This window comes from Plasmodium brasilianum, chromosome 13, assembly GCF_023973825.1.
Source record: "Plasmodium brasilianum strain Bolivian I chromosome 13, whole genome shotgun sequence".
NCBI classification, from domain to species: Eukaryota; Apicomplexa; class Aconoidasida; order Haemosporida; family Plasmodiidae; genus Plasmodium; species Plasmodium brasilianum.
The window spans coordinates 1,692,193-1,713,608 of NC_090126.1; the positions used below are offsets into that span (position 1 = coordinate 1,692,193).

Consider the following 21,416-nt stretch of genomic DNA (forward strand, 5'->3'; position numbering starts at 1 on the left):
TTTTAATGTTTTTATCTCTACATATATGCATTATAAGAAAGGAAAAAATGATATGCACATATATTTACGTGCATATATATATATATATATTCACATTTACATGTACCTACATATACATATTATATATATATGCATAATTACAGAACAGACACACTTTTTATAATATACTATTAATGTAACTACCTTTTTTTGTTTAACCCTTTTTTTTCGATACAAATTATTTAATAAACATTTTAAATAAAATGGGCATATGCGGACATCCGTAAGTGTCCACATATATGCAATGTGCAAATATGTACACAAATATATGTTTATACACGTGCATACACATTTGTATATGGTTAAAAATTTGCCATTTTTTAAATTAACTCTAGTTTATTAAATCTCTTAATAGTATGATGTGTATTAAAAAAAAAAAAGAAGAGAAGGTAAACTGAAGTACAATAAAAGCGATTAATTTTTTTATATTGTCTTGGTTTATTTTTTTTAAGAAAATGTAGGATGGAACAAAATTTGTAAATTCAAAGGATTGTAAAAGAAAAAAAAAAAAAAAAAAAAAAGAGGCATATTTTTACCAATTCGCAAAGCAATAAAACACAAAAAAGAAGGGGTAAAAATGAAAAATTAAAGTAAAATTAAAATTAAAGTAAAAATAAAAATAAGAAATGCTATTTAAAATGTACGTGATAAGACTTCTTTATTCGAAGAATACCGTTATATGCTGAATATGCGCAGCTCAACATGAATTTTGTTTAACATTGTGCATACATAATTATGTTTACCTTATCATTGGGCATGAGGAGAAGAAAAAAGAAAAGAAAAACATATAAACGTATACACCTATAAACATGCACGCGTACACAGCTAAAAACACACAGGCGTGTAAAATCCAAAACACATATACACATAAACATGGATGATAAATGAATGGGAACAATACATGTTCTAATAACATTTCCACTAAAAATAGTACGTTTGTTCCATTTTAGTGATAAAATGGTGTATAATATTAAAAAAAAAATAAAAAAAAAAAAAAAACATACAATAAAGAGTAATAAAGCGTAATAAATAATAACACAGCACCGACAACAAGTAATGTCTTACCAACCCGCCCAAGCGTAAACTATCTACTTATATATTTTAATAAATGCTTTCCTTCCTATTAGTAATATAATTTTTAATATTAGGGAGGTTACTTATAAATTCATTATGTGCTTTTAATAAAGGAAAATTTTTTAAACTGTTAGGATATTTTGTTTCTATATCATCATATAAATTAAAAACAGCTAAATCAGCATATGTTAAATTATCACCTACAAAATAATTTGTATTATTCTTTTTTAGAAGTTTTTCAAAATATCCTGACCATTTAGGTAACTCTTCATTAAGAAACGTGGTTTCATTTTGTTTAAATAAATTAGTGTTATTAAATTTATAATGTATATCTTGAACACCACAAAATATCATATCTGCATAAAATTCATTTAATTCACTATTCCCACTAATATTATATTTTTTGGACAAATATCGTACTATTGCTTGGCTTTGCGCAAATATCAAATTACCTACTTCTAATATTGGTACTTGATTAAATGGTATTTCTTTTTCTTTTTTAAAATTTTTAAATTCTGCAAATGCATCCCCATTTTCTCCAAATCTTTTGTCTGTATATTTTATTCCCAGGTATGCAAAAATTAACCTGATCAGTTCAGCTTTTCCCCTTCGAAAAAAAAAAAAATAAATAACAAGGTAATAATCAGCAGATATGTGCAAGCTCAATGAGGTAAATAGAGTACTTATAACAAAAGAGTTCTAAGCTCGAATGTATAATGTGTATATACATAGATATAGATACATGCACGTATGCAATGGAAGTAAACTAATGCTTCTTCTTCTTTTTTTTTTTTTTTAACCTTGCGTCGAAATAGTACAATACTATATCCTCCGTCATTTATGCTTAACACCGTGGACGTAACAAAAGTATGCAGGCAAATACATCAAACACAGCAGTATTTTATGTGTACACGAGTTAATGTACGCACATAGATATGAAGAACATAAATGTTCCTTTACTGCTGAACGAGCAACAGTAACAATCATAAAAAAAAAGAAAAAAAATGAAGAAAAATGAAGAAAAACAACAAATAAATGAACGAAGGAACGTACGAATAAACGAAAAGAAAACGTGTTAACAAAAGAAACGGCTAAAAATAAGGAAGACTCAATAAAAAGGTATACGATTAAGTAGATAACAAACAAAAGATAAATCTGTGAATACACACGAGCGTGATATATGTAAAGCATAAAAATGTTCTCATGGAAGGAGAAAATAAAAGAATAGATATAAGTTCCTTAAACACATAATAAAAATACACCTAATTTTTTTTTTTACATTAAATCATGGATGCTACACATAATATGGGTTTAAGATAAAATAAAGAAAAAAAAAATAACAAAAAAAATATTATTATAATATATATATATATATATTATGTTATTATTTTTCTTACATATATATATATATATATATATATTTATGTATATATTCGCGTTAATTCGCCATTTCATTAGTTTGTTATCGCTCCAATTACATTTTTTTCGTATTAATATAAATATTAAAATAAATGTGAGTTACAATAATAATACTATAATATAATAACAATTACAAAATGAAAAGGTAAATAAAAATATAATTATTTAGAAGTAGGATGTAAAAAATAAAAAAATTGAAGAAAAAAATAACAGTAAAAGAAAAAAAAAAAAACACTAGTACATGTAGAAAAGTGTACGTAGAAACTTGAATTTAATAAAGCCATGACAAAAATATAAAATATTTAAAAAGAATAATTGTTAATTTTGAAATAGATGAAAAAAAAAAAAAAAATTAAAATAAAATAAAACAAAATAAAAAAAAAATAAAAAAACATAAAAAAATACTTTAAGCAGCAAAATTGTTAAAGTCGAAGAATAAAAAGTATCATTTTATGGAAAACCAAGAATTGCGTACAGGAATACATAGTACACTTAGATGATATATATATATATATATATATATAATTATACGTATAATAATATATATATATAATAATACAAATATGCTGTGTTATTAAAACGTGCGACGGCATAGATCTTTGCAATATTGAAAAAAATGCTATGAAAGAAAAATGTTTGAAAATTAGGGAACACGTGTTACCATAAAAATAGTGTAGTTCGTTCTTCATTAAACTACCTTTATTTGTAAATGTATTTATTATTTCTTCTTTTTACGTTATTTTTATTTTATTTTTACTTTATTTTTATTTTATTATTATTTTATTATTATTTTATTTTTATTTTATTTTTATTTTATTTTTATTTTATTTTTATTTTATTTTTATTTTTATTTTATTATTTTATTTTTATTTTATTATTTTATTTTATTTTTTTTTTTTATTTTATTTTTTTATTTTTACATTTTATTCTTATTTTTATATTTTATTCTGATTTTATTTTATATTTTTCGTTACGCGTTTTTACAAGTTTATTCATTGAAAAAAATCGCTTAAGCATGAACTCATAAGTATATGTTTTATCCTTGATTTCATTCAGCTCAACACATCGTTGCTGCTGTTTTGATAGCTTTTATTATAACACATGCGTGCATACGTAGATCCATACTCTTACTTATTTGAATATTGTAGAGCTATATGTCACAATAGTCAATGTAGTTTATTATTTCCCTGCACTTTTTTATTTTAACCCGATGCCGCTCTTCTATCCTTTTTAATTTTTTCGTAATTTTTATTTTTTTTGTATTTTTTTTAAAAGGTACTAATTACTGCTAATTTTTGATTTGTAAAAAAGGGGAAGTTCGTTAGATCTTGTAAAATAAAATTGCTTTTATAGTTGTGGTACCAAAGTGTATGTTAAAATATTTGTAACCTTAAGAATATTTTGTGCATACTATATATTTTTTTAAGTTTGTGTGTATACAGTATGTTTCAATAGAATGAACAAATACCACATCACACCTTAACATACATTTGTTCGTACATATGTATGTAATTATATATATTTATATATGTATAAGAATAAACAGGAAAAAAAAAAAAGTAAAATAAAAATCTTTTCTGCATACTTTTTTTATTCTATGACTGAGTTCACCTTTTTACTTTTTTTATTTTTTAAAAAAAAAAGAAAAAATCCCAAAAATATATGATATGAATTTTTAAAATATAATATATTTTTTTTATTAAAAGAGGTAAATATATCTATCTCGTTGCTGTTTTTCAATAATTTAGATGTTATCAAGTATTTGTCATAAATTTTTTCTTTTTTTAAACTCAAATTAATTGAAGTATAACTATAAAGGATAAAATATGTAAAAAATAAAAATAAAAGAAAAAAATTGAAGTAAACAAATAAACGGAATAAACGAAGTCAAGAAAGTATAAATAAGAAAAATTGCACGAACGATTAGAAGTAATAAAGAAGAGCATATCGAAATAGAACGAGAAGTGCAAAACTGAACAGGGACACGTATAAAGAAATTTGCCAAGCTGATTGTAAAAAGATAAAAATATAGAACTAAAATAATAAAATATTAAAGAGTTACATAAAAAAAAAAATTAAATAAAATAAAACGAAGCAAAATAAAACGAAGTAAAATAAAACGAAGTAAAATAAAACGAAGCAAAATAAAACGAAGCAAAATAAAACGAAGCAAAATAAAACGAAGCAAAATAAAGCAAAACAAAATAAGCACACATCTAAGTATAGAAGCAAATACAGTTGTTCATTCTTTTTTTTTGTTTTATTCCATTTTATAATGACAAAAACTCTCCTTTTTTTTATTTTTCAAGTGTTTGCAATATGTGTCAAAAATGTTAAATCAGTAAGAGAAAAGAAATAAATAATTATGTCGAAGAGTTGCCAAATTATTTTGTTGTATACATACATACGTATATACGTGTGCACATTTTGCTTTACGTTTGAAATGATGCGTTCTTGTGATTTATGTATATGTAATTTAACCGTATGTACGCATTCATAATTTTTTTTTTATTTTTCTCAAGGTTAATCATAAAAAATCTTTTACAATAAACCATGTAAATATACCGGTAGGTTTGCGGACGAACAAACATAGGAAGTAAGTAAATATAAAATTGTAAAGAAGCCGAAATAATGGACATGTGGAAATATTTGTGTACATCCATATATGTGTACATGTATGCACACACATAAAAACACATATGTATTTGTATTTGTATTTGTATTTGTATATGTATATATATATATATATATATATATATATGTACATGTCTGTTTTGGTCACATTCCAACGGCTGCTAACTTTTTTTCGTGTGCATTTTCTTTGCATGCTTTTTTTATGCACTGTTCATATTTTTAGTGTGAAAAATAGGTCAAATTTTTCGAATTAACTTTTTTTTTTCACCATTTCTCCTGAACATGCAATTTGCCCATCATTCTTGCCGCGCATTTTTCCCCTCTTTTATCTGCTTATTTTTGTGCCCATCTCATATCCTGTTACAGGTTTGCATACGTAGACTTGAGGAGGAACAAGTCCGAAGAGGGGAGGAGAAATCTGTTGGAGGGGAATTTATCTAGGCAGAAATGCCCCCTGAGGAAAGTTAGTTTGAAGGGTCTTATAGGTGTTACTGGTATTTCAATTCCTTTATTTTTAGCTAGCTTATTGATATATAATAAATTAAGATTTGATAATAAGAATTTAAGTGATGCTGAAAAGATCATGGGAAAGTATTTATATAAACATGAAAAAAATTTATTTTTTGGGAATAATTATGATGATGAAAAACCATATAATATATTTTATATAATTAGTAATATATATAATAATGTGATAACGTTTATTAATTTTTATATAAATGTAAAAAAGGTTTGTACTAAAGAAAACGCAAATGAATATACGATATTATTTTTCCATTCTTATAATGTAGATAAATTCTTACGTGCACGAAATATTAAAACATATGCTGATAGATTAAAAGACATATATAAAGAGATTAATAAAAACAATAATGTGAATGTAGTTTATGTACCCTTAGATAGTAAACTGTTATTTAATATAAAACATTTTAGCAATATGAACAACTGGTATAGTGTATTATTTCATGATAAAAGACATATTTTAAAATTAATTAAAAATTATAATATTATGAATATTCCTACCATGGTTTTATTAGATAAAAATATGAACATTATAAATGATAATATAAATTATTTATTACTATATGAAAGTAAACATTTTCCCTACAAAAACGTGAACAATTTTACGTATATAAACCACTTATATGATAAAAATAACAATAAATATAATTTCAAAGATTTAAATTCAGACTATATAGTTTTTTACTTTAATAACGACAAAGATAATAAAGAAGATATGCAATCCTTGTTAAGAATAAAAAAAAAATTAGCAAAAAAGAACATAAAACTGGACATTATTTATATAAAAGATATGGAAAGAAAAAAAGGAGGTAAAAATAATAAGAGTAGTGCTGATAATGTTATTGGTAGTTCGAGTAAAAAAGATGATCCGAGCGAGGGCACCAAGGAAGAACATAACAATGACAATAGTAGTAGTAATAATAATAATGAAAATAAAAATAATATTAATCACAATAATGGTGGTAATGGTGATAATAATAATAAAAATAATAAAAATGGTAAAGGAGAGAAAGAAGACAAGCAGGATAACAGTAATAAAGAGACATTCTCGTTGAATAATGGAAAATATAGTGATACTAACGAAGACAAAGGTAGTGCAAACTATCTTGATGATGTGTACTATTTAGGAAGTCAAGAAAATAATGCTATTTATAAACTTTTATTATATGATATTTTTGATGTTACATTTAAGCCTGTAAGTATTTTGGCTAATAAAAAGGGAAATATATTAAATAAATATATTAATGTTAGTAAAAAAGATAACGAAATATCAACATTTATTTTAAATAATCATAAAAGTTTAAATGAACAAGTTAATGAAAAAAATTATATGTTTAAATATGATAATATTAGTAACTTGAGTAATTTAAATGTGTTTGCACCAATTTTTATCTTATTTAGCGAAAAATTAGATTTTGATTTATTAAATCAGTATGATTCACTAATTGAAGAATATAGTAAAAATAGAAAGGGAAAAAGAATTAACTTTTATTTTTTACTTAACGAGGATAAAAAATACGAAGCTTTAAAGAAACTTTGTTCAGTTAATGATACAACTCAAGTACTCATATTAGATTTATTCAACCAAAAATTATTTAAAGAAAATATTAATAATATTAACATTATACAAAAGATAAATGGAAAAAGCGTGATCAACAAAGAAAATTTTTTTAATTTTGTGAACAGGTACTACAATGATGATTTGTACTCATCTACTATTGTTTTAACGAAGGAAGCATAGCCCAACGGATTATATGCACAAGTGTGTATATGCAGCTGCATGTATAAACATATAAAAATGAAAAGGCCTTAACGCACTTTTCAATTTTTTTTTAATATTTTTGTTGAAATAAGATTGTCTACATTCTCCCCGTGCGTTAGTTTTGTAGTATTATATACACATTTGTATTTTTATCCTTATTTTTATTGTTATATTTAACGCAATTACTATTCATTTCCCCCCTTATAATTAATTTACCTTTGTTTATACTTCCTATTTACAACCTATATCATGTGTGACTTTGCCTACATAATGTATATATAATACATTCGTATATACATTTTTTTTCATGCGATAAAATTATTTTCAATTTTTATTTTTTTAAAATATTATGAGCATTTTCTTCAGTCATATTCTCTTATAATTAGAAACATTAATTTTTTTTTTATTGATTTAATTAAAGAATAAATAAATATTTGTTTGTTAAGTTTTAAATTAACCTCTTTGTACCTTTAATACAACTCTATGTATTTTTAAAAAAGTAATAAATAAATAAATAAATAAATAAATATATATATATATATATATATATAAATGAAAAAAGAAAGAAAGAAAAAAAAATGTATGAACAGTTCATATGTAATCATTAACTATTAATGTATATTATTGCAAATTAAGGCGAATTTTTTTTCCCTATAACTTCTAAATATTAGCGCACGTAAGAAGGAGAAAACAAATATAACTTTTTTTACTTCGGTAAGGAAACCATTAGACGACATGAAGATAAAAATATATACCTGTGTTTATGTTTGTGTGTATGTTTATGTTTATGTGTATGTTTATGTTTATGTGTATGTTTATGTTTTATGTTTATGTTTATGTGTATGTTTATGTTTATGTTTGTGTTTATGCTTGTGTCTGTATTTGCAGCATCAACAGCGCACTTAATGTATTAAGAAATGAAAGTAAATCTGCGGCGTAAGAAAATTCAACAGAATGTTCTATAGTGTGTTAAACATACGTTTATAAAAATTAATTAAAGTGAAGATATTTGCATACATAAATACACATATATGTATGGGGGTACACATACAAAAGTGTACATAAATAAGAATATTTAAAAAACTATGAGGCAGAAAATGAAACCTACCTAAGAAAAAGCTACAAGAAAAAATAAAAAATTTCAATATTCCATATAACATAAACTAATTTAAAAAGATATAGTAATACACACACATAAATGAGTCATATGAAAGCCTAATACTCCAAACACAATAAAATTACAAAATTATTTTCTTTTTCCTTTATATCTTCCTTTTTTTATCTTTCTATTAAATACTTTTTGCTTTTTTTTACACTTTATCTTAGTTGGTTTAAAAATATTTTTCTTTTGAATACTTACATTTTTTGACATATTAGCCGTAGAAAATATGTTATCGACATTGTCTATATTCAACAGTTTGTAATATTCATCTTTGGTTATTTTTTTTTTTTTTAACTTTTTATATAATTTTTCTTCGAAAAATAAATCATCAATTTCATCTTCTTCCATTTGTCTTTTTTCACGTTTTCTCTGAACAGTAGTTTTTTTTTGTTTTTTTTTTTTCATTTTTTGCTTTTTTTTGTTCTTTATCGTGTTCTGCTCCTTTTGCTGAAAATTTGAATATTTTTTACATTCCAAATCTCCTTCTTTCTCTTTATTTTTCAAATCTCCTTTCACTTTGTTTTTCCTATTTTCCTGTCTCTTTTTCTCCTTTTCTTCGTTTTTGTACGGTATATCAAAAGTGTTAATGTTAATTTTTTGGAAATTCTTAATTTTGAATTTCTCCTTAAATTTCGGTAATTTAACTAAAGCAAAGGCGTAGCACAAATGCTTTAAGTTTATTTTGTTCAATGAAAAAATGAAATTTAACTGATGGTTTCTGTAAAACTCTATATACGAAAGAAATGCTTTCGTTGAAAGTGAGAATATTTCTCTGTATTCAATTACAAAAAAGACCAAATATTTTAAAAATAAGGTAACCATATTGTTTAATAAAATAATGTTTCTCTTTTCTGTCGACTCGCATTTCTTATCCGCATCATTACTATCTCTCTTGCTACAAACGTCGTTGTTATTATCATTGTTCTTATTGTCATTGTTGCTACAGCTACTGCTACTACTGCCTTCATCCGTGCAATTTTTTTTTTTTCCCCTCCCCACTTTCTTATCCGCATTGATATTCCCACCCATAAATTGCTCACCGTAATAATTCTGATAAAAATGAAAAAAAAAATTTTCATTCTTGTCAAGTGTTGTTATATTTTTTTTATTTTTTCTTGATATATCCAACGCTTCTTTACTTAATATGTTCTCATATTTCATCATACGCAATTCATAATTAAACATAATTTGAAACATGTCAGTTTTTTTAAAATTAACAATATGTACCTTTTTATTTTTTAAGAAGTATATATACTCCTTTTCTTTTTTATTTAATAAAACAATGCTTTTTCCTTTCTTATCAAATCTCCCTGTTCTTCCACTTCGATGAATATAAGTCATATTTTTATTTGCAACATCATAGTTCAAGACCCAGTGTACATTAACATTAATTCCCCTACTCATAATATCAGTACAGAAGATAACTTTTGTAGTAAACTTATTTTTGTTTTCCATTATTTTTTTATAAGCACCAATTCTTTTTTTATCTTTCATTTTTCTATGAATTTTTAAAAGTGTAAATTTCTTTTTGTTCCCTATATATTTTTCAATATAGCAAATAATTTTTGCAAATTGATCCAGTTCATTTTCTTTATATATATTATTATATCTCTTATTAAGGCTTCTTATTTTTTCAAAATATTCTTTCCTATTATTTTTTTTTATTGTTAGAATATTTTTAAATAGATGAAAATAAAACTCAACACAAAAACAAGTCGAAAAAAATATTATAATGTTTTCTCCCGAATTAACAACTGTATTTAAGAATTTAAAAAGAAAAAAGCTTTTGTCTAAATTTCTTAAAACATAGTAATAATTTTCTATTTTTTCTGGCAATTGAAATGTGTTACTTGCATTTTCATTACTATAGTCATGTATATTAGCATCAGCATTAACATTAATGGTACTACTTTTACTATTAATACATTTCGTAAAGTATTTTACTTTATTTGAAAACATATTATAAAACTTCTCTTCATGTAGGCAAGTTGCACTACATATACATGTACAGTACTCTTTTTGTACGACATTTTTTATTATATCTTTAACATAACTAATATAACTTTCTTCTAGCAATTTATCCCCTTCATCTAATATTAAATATTTTAATTTACTTGTGTCAAAGAGGGAGCCATTGCTCCTACTATTACCACTACTACGACTACCACTACTACGACTACCACTAATATGCCTACTGTTGTTATACTCATTAAACAGGACAGATAACTTTCCTGGGGTCCCTACAATAATTTGATATCTATTTTTTTTTTTTTTTTCATTTTCAATTATTTTTAAATCCTCCTGTATTTTTATTGCTCCTCGTAAGAGCAGAACGTTTATAAAGAAATTCTCCTTATTCAATGTTTTAAAGTCTATATGAAACTTTTGCGCATAATACAATCTAATGAAAAATAAAAATTTATTTATCACATTGTAAATTTGTATGCACAACTCTCTTGTAGGGGTTATTACAATACCACTCACGTTTAATCCTTCGTGCTTTTTAACCTTTTGCTCAAAGGAGCATAAATTATTTTTTATTCCTTCTTGAGCACATTCAATAATGCTGTAGTTAGCGGCTGTTATGGGATCTTCTACTGGGTCTACTACTGGTCCTGTTACTGGGCCTACAACTGGTCCTGCTACTGGGTCCACTACTGGTCCTTCTATTGGGCCTACTACTGGTCCTGCTACTTTACCCGCTGTTGGACCTACTACTGGGTCCTTCTTCGCTTCTTCCCCTCTAGTGCCTCCATCTTGCTCGATAACCTCTCTTAAAATTTCCTTTTGTATTATATTATTATTGTACATAATGAAATTATCTATATCTATGTGAACATATGAGCTACATTTTTGTATATCAACATTTTCGAAATAATCGTAAATAGATTGCATACTGTCTTTGTTGTACAAAACATTACTACCTATATCTTTGTTATTTTCAACATAAAGTTCAGAATGGTGTTTATTTATATATCTTCGTTTACAGCTAACCAAATACTGTAATATTGGTATTACAAAGCATAATGTTTTTCCGCTACCTGTTTCTGAATGTAGTAAAACATTTTCTTCTTTTATAATATTTGGTATCGCATTTTTTTGTATATTGACACAAAAAAAATATTTTTGCATGAACAGAGAAAATATTATGGACTCGTCTAAGTTGAGTTCTGTAAAGGGAACTTTTTCCTTTTCCTCTTCTCTCATTTTTTTCGTAATTTTGTTATATTGATATTTTTGTAAAATTTAAATAGGCGATATCTTTATATTTCTTTTTTTTGTATCTCTACTTATGTTTTGCTTTTTTGCATTTTTGCTTTTTAGCATTTTAGCATTTTAGCATTTTAGCATTTTTGCATTTTTGCATTTTAGCGTTTTTGCATTTTAGCGTTTTTGCATTTTAGCGTTTTTGCATTTTAGCATTTTTGCATTTTAGCATTTTTGCATTTTAGCATTTTTGCTTTTTTTCTCTTTTTTATTTTTTTTTTTTGATATGCTTCCCATTACGTTGTAATAATTTTTCGTACCCTTTTATTTCAATCTTTTAATTTATTTTACCTCCTGATAGTTAAAAAAGTGTGGTCTGGCTCCGTTATTGTTTTTCATAACAGGAACAACTATATTGCAAATATTATTTCAACTATTTTGCTTCTTTTTATTATTATTATTATTTTTCTTTCCTTTTGTAGATGATACAACTGTTTGTACAAATATTTATGCACTTGTTACAAAAATTTATGCATTTTTTTTTTTTTTTTTAACTTTTATTTCTTGTATTTTTAATTGGAGGGATAAAATTATATAGCTAAAAGGATAATAAGCTTAATAAAAGATGTATTGTTCATTTGTTTTTCTATTAAACGATGATTTATTAAAATTACTCAAAATTACGATGATATATATTTCTATAAATAGTAAAATTTCAAATTACATGTAAATGTTACAAAGGGAATTAAGACGTGAAAGAGAAACATAATGAAATATTGTACGAGGAGAACGTACCACATTATTATATTAATTAAAAGATGGAACAGAAGGATGCCCATAGGTTTTGTATATAATATAATATAGTGTTGGCTTCTTATAAAAAAATTCCTATAACATTACTGCCAATGTAGCTTTTATTTATTTTATATTAATATATATGAATGCGTAAAATAGCCCACAATATTATGGTTAAACAAAAAAAGGGGACTTACAAATCTGTAACTGGCTTTATGCACACTTTTACATTTTATGAACTATTTTTTGTTAATAATGGAATGTAAATATGTATAAACGTATTATTCGTAAGGTTACATACTTATATAAATGTTAAAGTCATATCTCAATATATACACATAAATGAGTAGGTTAATGTACTTCTTCGCCTACGGGGTAGTTTGTAGCAAGACCAATAATAGGTAAAAGGAAGAAAAAGTAAAATAAAATAAAAAATAAAATAAAAAATAAAATAAAAAATAAAATAGAAAAAAATAAAAAAAAATAAAAAAAAATAAAAAAAAATAAAAAAATAAAACAAAACAAAACAAAACAAAGAAACGTTAACAAATATAACAATAAATATGACAACATACACATCAATGAGTGTTATCAATAAATATGATAGTGTATACTCGTGAATAACTGGCATTACATTTTCCTTTTGAAAAGTTTTAATGTTAAAAAGGGGTTATGTGCACGTATATTTAAAGAGAGCAGTTACTGACTATTTTATTATATAAACAAATGATGATAAATGGTCTTATTTTCCTTTTTAATTTATTTCATTTCCACTCCATGTATGTGTATATTCATTTTACTCTATTATATTTTATTTTTATTTTATTCTTTTGCGTTTATGTGGCATTTTCAGCTTATACAATTATTTTCATCTTCCCTTTAACGTTTACCTTGTGGTGTGCTCTTTTCTTATGTTCATATTGGTACGTACGTATATATGTATGTACGTATATATGTATGTACATATAGATATTTATGCATATATGTTATATGTGTGTATAAATTAACGGTGTGGGGGTTCTTATTATTAGTGCAAAAAAAAATTGCTACTTAAAAGCAGTTAAACTAGAAATGCTTATAAACCAAATACATACCTGTGGCATGTACTTGTTTATACATATTACATGTGGGCATACTTGTTTAATTTATTTTTTAGTTATCATATGCTCCTTTAAGATAAAAATAAATATACGTGCCTTATTATTTCACTTATCCTATTAATATTATTATCACTATATAAAAGAGAAATATGATGCCATGACACAATAACAATAATATGTATGTAATGTATATATATATAAATGTATATATATATAAATGTGTAGGTATATAAATGTATATATATATAAATGTGTAGGTATATAAATGTGTAGGTATATAAATGTGTAGGTACATAAATGTATATATATATAAATGTGTAGGTATATAAATGTATAGATATATAAATGTGTAGGTATATAAATGTATATATATATAAATGTGTAGGTATATAAATGTATATATATATAAATGTGTAGGTATATAAATGTATATATATATAAATGTGTAGGTATATAAATGTATATATATTTACTTATATGTACATGATCGACGTCGTAATAAAATTCCGTTCCTTCTGTTCATTATAAAGTTGTCTAGAATGAATCATGTAAAAGCCCTTAGTCAACTTGTACGTGCTATTTCTGCAAGTACACAATAATTATTTATTGAGAATTTATTCCTCTTTGTTTCAGAAATAAAAAGGTAGAAAAAAAAAATAATAAATATAAGAATAAACAAATAAACGCGGAAGAATTAAACAGAGAAACCCTTTTGTTGAAAAGGAAATGATTTACTTGCTTTTCCACACTTGCATCTTTTATAAAACATTTAAAAAAAAAAAAAAATTGAAAAAAAATTAAAATTAAAATTTTTAGCAATTCCATTTATACACAAAGAGGTTTTATTCTTTCAATTTTTTTTTTTTTTTTTTTTTTTTCCAACCTTAAAAAAAATATATTTTACTTATTTGTTACTTATTTAACCTAAATTACTGCTAACAGTAGTAAAGTTAAATTGCACAACTGTTCTTGTTTCTTCAAATGGTTTTTAATAATGATGAAGCATATATAAAAAATTGTACGAATATAACTGCGTGGGATTAAACAAAAGAAAAAAAAATTAAAATAAATTAAAAAATAAATTAATAATTAATAAATAAAATAAGTTAATAAATAAATAATAGATAATAAATAATATATAAATAATGAATAATAAAGAATGAAGAATAAATATATAATAAATATATAATAAATGAATAATAAATATATAATAAATGAATAATGAATAATAAATATATAATAAATGAATAATGAATAATAAATATATAATATATAAATAATAAATAAATGAAAAGTAAATAAAGCAGAATAAGACAGAGTAAAACAGAATAAAATAGAGTAAAAACAAATAAAACCATGTAAAATTAAATAATTGTGTAATATTTAGAAGTACCGAAATTGTTAACACACTGTGCATTATTCCTCTTTATTTTCATTTCACACCCTTAGTACTGCTTCCCCTTTTTATTTATATTTTAGTTCTTTATTTTCAATTGTACATAAAACAAGTTTAAATACGTACATACATACATACATACACGCTCATTTCAAGTGCAAAAAGTAACACCAAAAGAAAAAGTTTCATTAACGAAACGAAAAAAGTACTACTGAATTCATAAAATGTGCTGACCAATTAAGTTAAAATTAATTTGATAATTTTTACAAAAAAAAAAAAAAAAAAAAAAATCAAAATAAAATAAAACAAAACAAAACAAAACATAAAAGAATGCTAATATTCTCTTTTTCTAAAAAAATTAAACGCTTCAATTCATTCGTTAACATAAAAGTTGTAATTTTTAAACTGCGCTATTTAAATGTTACTCCTAAAATTTGAACTCGTTATAACATATATACACATTGAATCCTCTTATGCAAAAGAACTTGTTACAACTGCTAAAAAAAAAAATGCGTATTTCAAGTTTTAAATGTATTTTTTAAGTATTCATTTACTATTTTAATTATAATTATAAATGCACTTTTCCAATAATTTATACTCACATTTTTGTTCATTATTGTTCATTTTTTTTCCAGTTTGTTATTGTATTTTGACAAGATTGCACGCTACTATCAGATGATGCATATACGAGCATATCCAAACACATAAGCATACATACATTTATATATATACATGTGTGCGCCTAATATATACTAATAAGCAACACATTTTTTTACATTTTAAGTTTATGCCCCATTTGAATATCTCTTTAACGCATTAATTTTTTTATACGTACACGTGCATATATATATATGTTCCTCAGGAAAAAACACGAAAGTGGCTTTTTTTTTTTTTTTTTTTTTTGCATCCCTATTTTTTTTACTTGATCTTTCAATTTATTAAATACTCTTAGCTTATTACTTCCCCTTACATTTTAAAAAGCTGGTTAAGTTGTGTGAAGTATTTTTAAAATTGTATGCAATTAACTGAAACAAAAAAAATAAAATAAGGGAACAAAGAAGGGAACAAAGAAGGGGACAAAGAAGGGAACAAAGAAGGGAACAAAGAAGGGAGCAAAGAAGGGAGCAAAGAAGGGAGCAAAGAAGGGAGCAAAGAAGGGAGCAAAGAAGGGAGCAACGAAGGGAGCAACGAAGGGAGCAACGAAGGGAACAAATGACAAATAGTGAGAAAAAAAAAAGGAGTGAAAACGGTATTTAAAAATAATCCTTTTAAAAAGAAAGATTAAACAGTAATATATCAGGAGAGAGGAAAAAAAAAAAAAAAAAGAAAAAAAAAAAGAAGGGGAAGAAGCAATAAAGGTAGTGGTAGTACTAATAGGAGCAGCAGCAACAGCTGCATAGGAAGCAGAATCGGGAAAGGAAAAGGAATGAGATGAGCATGGCCCCAAGGAACCATAAAAGTGACTACAAAAAAAAAAATGAAAATGATGCAGGTATAAAAATAAAAATTAACAAAATTGATAAAAATCACAAAAATAATAAAAATCACAAAAACGATAAAATTAATATAAACGATAAAAATGACAAAAATGATAAGAGTAACAAAAATAGCTTCAAACCAAATGGAAAAAATGAAGAGGGAAAAAAAAAAAAGAAAAGACTACAGTAATTCGGATACAACAAGGAGGAGAACAGGCAGACTGGAAAGTCATGATATCAGTAAGATAAAACATGTAAGGAAGGAGACGCACATAAACACAACTAATAAGAATCGACCCTCTTGTAATGTTATAAAGAACAAATCTGAAAACAGTTATAAGAATGTAGATGTACCTGTTAATGTAAAAGGAAAAATACCTAATAATAGTAATCGAGAAAAGGTGCCAAAAGGAGATAATACAAGTTTACTAAGTAGTAATAAAGACATGGCATTTCAAGGTACTATCAAAAATCAGAGGTCAACTATAGCGAGAAAAGAAGAAAATACAAATGAAAAGGGGAAAAAAAAAAGATAAAAAAATAGAAAAAAAAAAAGATAAAAAAGAAAAAAATACGTTAACAAATGAAGGTTTAAATGATAAATTGAAATGTCAAAAATTAAATAAGAGGCATATTGAAAAAGGAAAAAAACATGCAAAAAATATTAGCAAAAAAAGTGAGTTAACCATAACTAATACAAGGGTGAAAGGCGTAAGGATAAACAAACTGACGAACGAATCAAACAGAAAAATGAAAAAAATACAGCAAAAAAAGGGGAAAAAATTAACACATATGCAAAATGAGAAAGAAGTGGTAGATAGTGGAGATTTTTTGTCATTAAGGGAAACTCAAAAGGAGAGTGGTATGTACGATAAGGCAGAAGTAGAAATGACTGTGGAAGAAGAAGTGGAAACAACTGCGGAAGAAGAAGCGGAAGAAGAAGTTCAAGTAGAAGCGAATGCAGAATCGAAAAATGTCGCCAAAGCAGAATCAAAGGATAATGAAGAGCTGAATGGAGGTGACGGTGGTTCCCCATCGAATGAAGAGAAAAATGGCAAAGGAAAAAAAAACTATGATGAGGCTTTGCCATTTTGGTGTTTTATGCAAAAAAAGTTAAAGGTGAGAAAAGCAACACAAGAAAATTATTATGGAGATAGTATAAAGAGGAGAAGGAAAAAGATGATGAAAATGAAAAATAAGGCAATAAAAAAATCAATAGATGAGTTAATAAAAAACAGTACTTTGAATAATACAATTATTACCGCTAATAATAAATTTAACATATACAATAGTGGAAAAGGAAACGCTCTGTACTATTTAGAAAGAATAAATTGTAACAATGAAAAATTGAATGCAGATAATAAGATAAAACTAAATGTTGTATCAGAAATAATAAACATTAAAAAACAAAAATTTGTAATAGGATCATCATATAGAAAATGTGATTTAGTAATAAAAGGAGATATAGAAAGTGAACAGTGTGAATTGGTATGTAGATGTGTTGAGAAAAATATTAACCATTCAAATGATATAAATAGACAAATAAATAAATACAATTTATTTATTATTAATAAGTCTGTAAGTAATAGTACAATAGTTAACAACACAGTTGTTGATATAGAACAAATAAAAGATGAAGATACCATCTTTTTAGGTATTGATCATATAGACAAAAAGAATACCGCTAAATATATTTATAAGATAAAATATAATAAAATGGCCAACATTTTTAATATTAATAATTTATGCCAATATAGTAAAGATAATTGTATACATGTACAAATTATCAATTCAGAAAAAAGAGAAAAAGGTAGTAAAATTATCTCTAACAATTTTTCCTTAAATAATCAAAATGAAGAACAAGAATCTCAGGTCTCTATATTAATATTTCTCATAATGAATAATAACCCTAATATGTTAAATGAACCAATTTATTATATGAATAATTTAAATTGTTTTTCAAATTTAAATTCTACTCCTAAAAAAAGTGTAGAAAATGTAAAACAGGTTAAGAACTCCACATCTGTTAATAAAATGATTAAAGAAGACTCTCCTAATACACAATTTAATGAAAGCATTAAAAAAATTAATAAAATTTGTCAGAGTAGAATTTCCCCATTATGTGTAAAAAATTCTATTGAAAAGGAGAAAAAATTGAAAGGACCATTAAAAACTGAACATCACTCGAAAGAACTACCAGTAACTTTATTAAATGCTTGTGCTGAGTTGTGTAAAGAGATAAACAGAACTGTTACCAAGGATAATGATAAACAGGCCAGTTCATTTAAGAAGGGGATGCCCACGCTAAGTCGTGGCACATTGCTTATGCCAAACAGTTGTACATCGATGCCACATGATAGCACATCTATGCCAAACGGTGGTACACCTATACCAAATTGCTACGTAGCGCCAACGAAAGCAAATAACTTTTATCAACATAATAATAATGAGCACAATATAAACACCAATTTTCATAGCAATTCTGGTTCTAGCCAAAAAAATTGTGCGTTCAGTTGTGATAATAAGAAAATGTACAATAGTCACACTGTAATTCATAATATAGCAAAAGGTGCAGGAATAGAAGAGGATGTCAGTAATATTGTGAAGGATAGTAGAGGTATGAATGATCTACTAGGGGTAAGTAATGCACGTGAAAAGTGCTCTAACTATATAGATGGTGATCATTGTGATCATCATTTTGAACATCATCATGGTCCTCTTTCCAGTTGCACAAAAAGCGCCAAAGAAGAAAACATGTATGAAAAAAGCCTTTTTGGTAGTACATTACAGGTTCATAATAATTCCATAGAGGAAAAAGAAAAAACAAATGTAAACAGTACAGAAAAGGAAAATATGTTCGAAAGTGCTAGTAACAATATTACGCATGAACATAATATTATGTATGAACAGTTTCTAACGAAAGACCGTAAGGACTATACGAATGGAAAGGAAAAACGCTCGATCGGAGTAAATCATACAAATATGAACTGTAGTAAAAATATTAGTTCTCTTTCCCCATCAACTGACTTGTATTGTGGAAAAAATTACCAGGATGTATTATATAATAAGAAATGTAACAAAGATGAAAATGCGATGGAAGATGAAAATAAGAAGGAAGGTGAAAATGCGATGGAAGGTGAAAATAAGAAGGAAGGTGAAAATAAGAAGGAAGGTGAAAATGCGATGGAAGGTGAAAATAAGAAGGAAGGTGAAAATGCGATGGAAGGTGAAAATGCGATGGAAGATGAAAATGCGATGGAAGATGAAAATGCGATGGAAGGTGAAAATAAGAAGGAAGGTGAAAAATATCAAGCAAATATAAATCCTAATGACTCTTTAATGATGACACCAGGAAAATATGGTAATTTTTCGAACAGCAATAATAATCAAATTATGTTTTATGACTGTAAAGAAGAAAAGATGATGCATTCTGTTCCTTCTGTTAATAGTAATAATATACCCAATGTAACGCTTAAAGCATCTGAGTCTAGTGAATTTTTGAAAAATACCGAAAAAGGCCTGTACTCCTTTTTATATTGTAAAAACAATGTTAATGATTCAAATCATGATTTTACATTATGCTTAAAAAATGAAAAAGGGGTAGAAAAATATCTAAAAGTTATAGGAGAAATTAAAGTAAAACGAAATGCCATTTTTTCGGACCTTAAACATAATATAGATTTGAAACTTTTAGATAAATCTATTGAACTTACAACTTTCAATAAAATAAATTATTTGAAATGTGAATCCATTTCCAACAAAAAATATTCCATTCATTTGAATGCTTTTTCTGATAAATTAGATGAAACAAAATTTAATGAATTTTCTGCTTTACATCTAGATTATATTGATAACACAAATTTTTCAGATTTAGATACCACTGAAGCATTTGAACTGAAAAAAATGTTATTTATAAAATATGACGAAGAATAGTCATGCTTGTTCTTCGTGTTACAAAGTATGCTGTCATTTTGCCATTTTTTTTTTTCAATTTCTTTCACTTTTACGTTCACTTCTACGTTCACTTTTACGTTCACTTTTACGTTCACTTTTACTTTTTTTTTTTATGTTTTCAAATATTTTAAATGTGCTAGTAGCTATCTTTGCCTTTTTTTTAAAGAAAACTTGTGAAGTTTTTTTTATTTAATTTACATTTTTAGTGTTTAATTTTATTATACTTGCATAAGTATGCACATATATACACGTGTATACATATATATATATGTATAAGTATGAAACATTTTAATCTTTTTGAAAATCTACTTTAATAACTTTTTTAATTGTTATTTAATAGCATATTTTAACAAAATGCCATAAAAACATAAACAGAGTTGGAAATATGAGTTTATCAATATTTTTTAGTTATTTTCAAAAAAATTAAAAAGAGCATCTTTCAATATATGGAATTTTTTTTTTTTTATAAATATAACAATTGCACTTTAAAACTTTATAGAACCAAGAAAATGCAAAAAAAAAAAAAAAATATATATATATATATATATATTTTTTAAAATAAAAGAATAAATCTTAACTGTAGTACATGAATATGAAAGTACCATAACTTCATAGCAATACAGAAGAAGTTATAAAAATAATACAAGTATATTCGCAATAATATTTTTGCAAGCTTCAATCAAATCATAAAATTCAAAAAAAGAAGTGAGACTTTGTAGTTTATGTATAACAACATTTAGAAGCGATTAAAAAAAAAAAAAAAATTTCTTTTTTTTGTGTTCCTTTTCATTAATTCGTTTTTGAGAAATTTTTGTGAATTCTCTTTTTCCAAAATAGCGCAGTTATTTTTTCTTCAAAAAATTTTTAAAAGTAT

The 21,416-nt window shown here is 25.0% G+C and overlaps 5 protein-coding genes across 5 annotated transcripts; 3 read left to right on the forward strand and 2 right to left on the reverse strand.

Moving 5' to 3' along the window:
• Positions 1 to 1,140: 1,140 nt before the first annotated feature.
• Positions 1,141 to 1,951, reverse strand: MKS88_005027 (glutathione S-transferase; the record flags this gene model as incomplete). Its single annotated transcript, XM_067218251.1, has 2 exons — positions 1,141 to 1,720; positions 1,914 to 1,951. 2 exons carry the CDS (start codon positions 1,949 to 1,951, stop codon positions 1,141 to 1,143), a joined length of 618 nt encoding a protein of 205 aa, XP_067071403.1.
• A 2,856-nt stretch (positions 1,952 to 4,807) lies between these two features.
• MKS88_005028 (thioredoxin-like protein) lies at positions 4,808 to 7,429 on the forward strand (the record flags this gene model as incomplete). The annotated part of the gene is made up of 3 exons (XM_067218252.1): positions 4,808 to 4,873; positions 5,055 to 5,128; positions 5,533 to 7,429. The coding sequence occupies 3 exons, from the start codon at positions 4,808 to 4,810 to the stop codon at positions 7,427 to 7,429; spliced, it is 2,037 nt and encodes a 678-aa protein (XP_067071404.1).
• A 1,267-nt stretch (positions 7,430 to 8,696) lies between these two features.
• MKS88_005029 (ATP-dependent RNA helicase DDX55) lies at positions 8,697 to 11,819 on the reverse strand (the record flags this gene model as incomplete). The annotated part of the gene is made up of 1 exon (XM_067218253.1): positions 8,697 to 11,819. The coding sequence occupies one exon, from the start codon at positions 11,817 to 11,819 to the stop codon at positions 8,697 to 8,699; it is 3,123 nt and encodes a 1,040-aa protein (XP_067071405.1).
• Positions 11,820 to 16,698: 4,879 nt separating this feature from the next.
• MKS88_005030 (uncharacterized protein) lies at positions 16,699 to 17,124 on the forward strand (the record flags this gene model as incomplete). The annotated part of the gene is made up of 1 exon (XM_067218254.1): positions 16,699 to 17,124. One exon carries the CDS (start codon positions 16,699 to 16,701, stop codon positions 17,122 to 17,124), a length of 426 nt encoding a protein of 141 aa, XP_067071406.1.
• A 214-nt stretch (positions 17,125 to 17,338) lies between these two features.
• MKS88_005031 (uncharacterized protein) lies at positions 17,339 to 20,521 on the forward strand (the record flags this gene model as incomplete). The annotated part of the gene is made up of 1 exon (XM_067218256.1): positions 17,339 to 20,521. One exon carries the CDS (start codon positions 17,339 to 17,341, stop codon positions 20,519 to 20,521), a length of 3,183 nt encoding a protein of 1,060 aa, XP_067071407.1.
• Between the last annotated feature and the right edge of the window lie 895 nt (positions 20,522 to 21,416).